Source organism: Egretta garzetta, unplaced genomic scaffold (genome assembly GCF_000687185.1).
Source record: "Egretta garzetta isolate BGI_Z169 unplaced genomic scaffold, ASM68718v1 scaffold143, whole genome shotgun sequence".
Taxonomy (NCBI): Eukaryota; Metazoa; Chordata; class Aves; order Pelecaniformes; family Ardeidae; genus Egretta; species Egretta garzetta.
The window spans coordinates 105924-109200 of record NW_009259310.1 but is presented as its reverse complement, the minus strand read 5'-3'; the positions used below and the strand labels follow the sequence as shown (position 1 = coordinate 109200).

At 38.3% G+C, this 3277-nt stretch overlaps 1 protein-coding gene across 1 annotated transcript; it reads left to right on the top strand.

Moving 5' to 3' along the window:
- Positions 1-609: 609 nt before the first annotated feature.
- On the top strand, positions 610-2965 carry LOC104123969 (olfactory receptor 6B1-like). Its single transcript, XM_009636271.1, has 2 exons — positions 610-1519; positions 2904-2965. The coding sequence occupies exons 1-2, from the start codon at positions 610-612 to the stop codon at positions 2963-2965; spliced, it is 972 nt and encodes a 323-aa protein (XP_009634566.1).
- The last annotated feature ends 312 nt before the right edge of the window (positions 2966-3277 follow it).

The following is a 3277-nucleotide window of genomic DNA, read 5'->3' as shown; positions in this document are numbered from 1 at the left end:
GGAGCCAGCCTTCAGATTCACTGACAATTTCTTGCTTAAACATAACCTCCTAAAATCTGTAGCTAAGAGAGTTGTAATCTCTACAGCATCCTCTTCTGATAAACCTCAATGCTATGACTGAAAAATACAGATGTGGATAATTTCCTAACAGGATATGAAGAAAGTCGAATATTTGCAAAACCATATGTTCAACTAATATTACATCTATGGTTTTAGCTTTTTTAATCTATATATTACCTGAAATTTTGTGGTGTTGTTTTCAACAACGTGAATATCAGCAGCCAGAGTCTCTCTGCCTTTCTGTACTCCATCTAAAGGAAAACAGTGTGCATTACAGAGGTTTTCTGGAGCTATTTTGAGCTGTTTTGAGATGTTTTTCCACTATTGCTATTGAAAACAACGGAACAGTCATTGGAAACCAAGACGAAAGTCCGTCTCTTTCTTTCTTTCTTGTAACAAATGTTGGTTCCACTTTTTAAAAAGTTTCCACAGGAAGCAGTTTACTAAGTGTCCTAATTCTTCACAAACACTTTCATTTGTTATAACTCTTACATGCGCTTTTCTTCTGCTTTGAGACCTGCAGGGATAGCTGTGGGCACCCAATGTGGAATGAAGAATCAAACTTCTGTGAATGAGTTCATTCTTCTGGGATTTTCCTATGGCCTGCAAGTTCAGCCCTTACTTTACCTGGTCTTTCTTGTCACCTACATGGTAACAATCACTGAGAATGCAATCATCATCTTTGTGGTGAAAAGGAACAATCATCTCCAAAAGCCCATGTATTATTTCCTGGGGAACTTGTCCTTCCTGGAGATTTGGTATGTCTCAGTAACATTGCCTAGGCTTCTGTTTGGGTTTTGGTCGCAGAGAATGACCATGTCATTCTCCAGCTGCATGACCCAGTTATACTTCTTTATCGCCCTTATGTGCACTGAATGTGTCCTATTGGCTGTAATGGCCTATGACCGCTATTTGGCTGTCTGCCATCCCTTGCGCTACACCGCTATCATGACCCACAAGCTCTGCTTTCAGCTATCGATTCTCTCATGGGCAGGAGGCTTTTCCATTTCCTTGGTCAAGGTGTCTTTTATTTCACGCCTCTCATTTTGTGGTCCACAAGTTATAAACCACTTCTTTTGTGACATCTCTCCAGTCCTGAACCTTTCCTGCACTGACATGTCCCTTGCAGAGACAGTGGACTTTGCATTAGCATTGGTGATACTGCTGTTACCTCTCTTGGTCATTGTTTTCTCCTACTGCTGTATCTTGACAACAATCTTGTGTATGCCTTCAGCCCAGGGAAGGAGAAAAGCCTTTTCCACTTGTACTTCCCATTTCACTGTAGTCATTATCTTTTTCTCAGCCACTCTCTTCATGTATGCCAGACCCAGGAGGATCCATCCATTCAACATCAACAAAATAGTGTCTGTCTTTTATGCTGTATTCACTCCAGCACTGAACCCCCTAATCTATTGCCTGAGGAACAAGGAGGTGAAAGAGATTCTGAGAAAGATCATAAGCACAAGCTGCTCTGCACACAAATAAGTTCTTAGGCTAAAGATACAGAGGCACATGGACAACAGTGCAAGGTTTCCTTCTGGAAATATAGTTGAGTAAGAATGCTACAACTTGTTCATTGCTGACTGTCTCACTGCACTAAAGTCTGGCAAGGAAGAAATCATGTCATTTTTTCTATGTGGAAACGTCTCCTTCTCATTCATGAAGAGGCTTTGATGATAGAACTACACCTGGCTGTAAATTACTTTGGTACATTAGCAATAAAATTAAGACATACTAAAACCTAGTCTGATGGATAACTTTATTTTGAAAATCGTAAAAATGAGATTTATAATTTTCAAAACTATGTAGGAATATTAGATCAGTTCCCCCTCCTTCCTCACTGACCTTGATTCTCTCACATGTTTTCACTCCTCTCTCTCAGGTGATGTTTCCTAATTATGGCAAGCTAGTTAATAATATAGAGAAAATCATGTCATCTTTAGGTGCTATTGCTGCTAAAAACAATGTTGTACTGAAAGAATTTTGAATATTTGAATTACCTTTTTCATAGCTGTTATTGTCCTGTAAAATAATAATGAATTACTGTATATTAATTGTAATAATACCCCCCACAATTAATCTTAATGGTAGCCATTATAGGGCCTATTTATTCTATGTTATTCCATAGGTGTCTGCATAATAGGTATGCTATTAATCTATTCTGTTTTAATAATATGGTGTCATAGGCATGAATAACAATCATCATAGTCTTCACAGAAATACAGAGGCATTTTTCATGTGGGGAGCACTGAAGGATGCAGACACAAGCAAACCTAAGGGTATCAGGGCTAAATTCTTAATACCGATGCTGGATATATAAAGTAGAACTTCTGGATATTCTGAACCAAACAAGGTTGAACTGGTCAGGGAGTTGATAATCAGTGGCAATGTTGGCTGCAGTGACCATGGAAGTGAAATTCAAGATACTCAGGGCAATGAGAAAGTCTGTTAGAAGCCTACGGAACTTAGATTGTATAAGGATCTAACTACATTTCAGTTTACTCAGGGAATTGATAGGTGGGAACACATGGGAAACTGCAGTTTAGGGCAGTGGAAATTACTTGATTAAAAATTCTCTAAACATAAACATTGTATTGTGGACAGTGTCAGCAATCTTGTAGGCACTCAGCTCACTCTAATCACTGTTCCCATCAAAGAGTAGCACTCTGGCAACTCAAAAAAAAGCCATCTGTCCTTTACGTTGACCTCACTCTGCTAAACAATGCCCTTGTCAAAAATTTGAGAAGCAGGGATTGATAAAATATCCCGAGATGTGAAGAAATGCAGGGTTCTCCCAAATGCAGAATAATTGACTTAGAAAATAGCTTGTCTAATTTCTATAGTGAAAAGCAGTCAGGTTCTAGGCCTTTACTTAAATTTAGCAGGAAGAAGCAACTCTAGATGAAAACAGCTGATTACAGCTAAAACAAATCTGGGGAATGTTTCTGTACTGCTGAATAGATCCCGCAAATTCAATTTAGTTGCATAAGCACCTAGTTTCATTTGAGACTGTCCTAGACATTTATATATAAATAAGAGGGCAAAAGCATGATAAATAGAAATCAGCACTCCACAAGTTGAAGTCAGTAATTTTTTTGAATCGAAAGTAGTTTTCTAGATTAATTAATTTTCTGGGTATATTTTCCTCTCCCTGTTACACTGTAGTTCATGGCACAGAATGACGGCAATATCCACTTTCATTAAACTTCCTCATAAA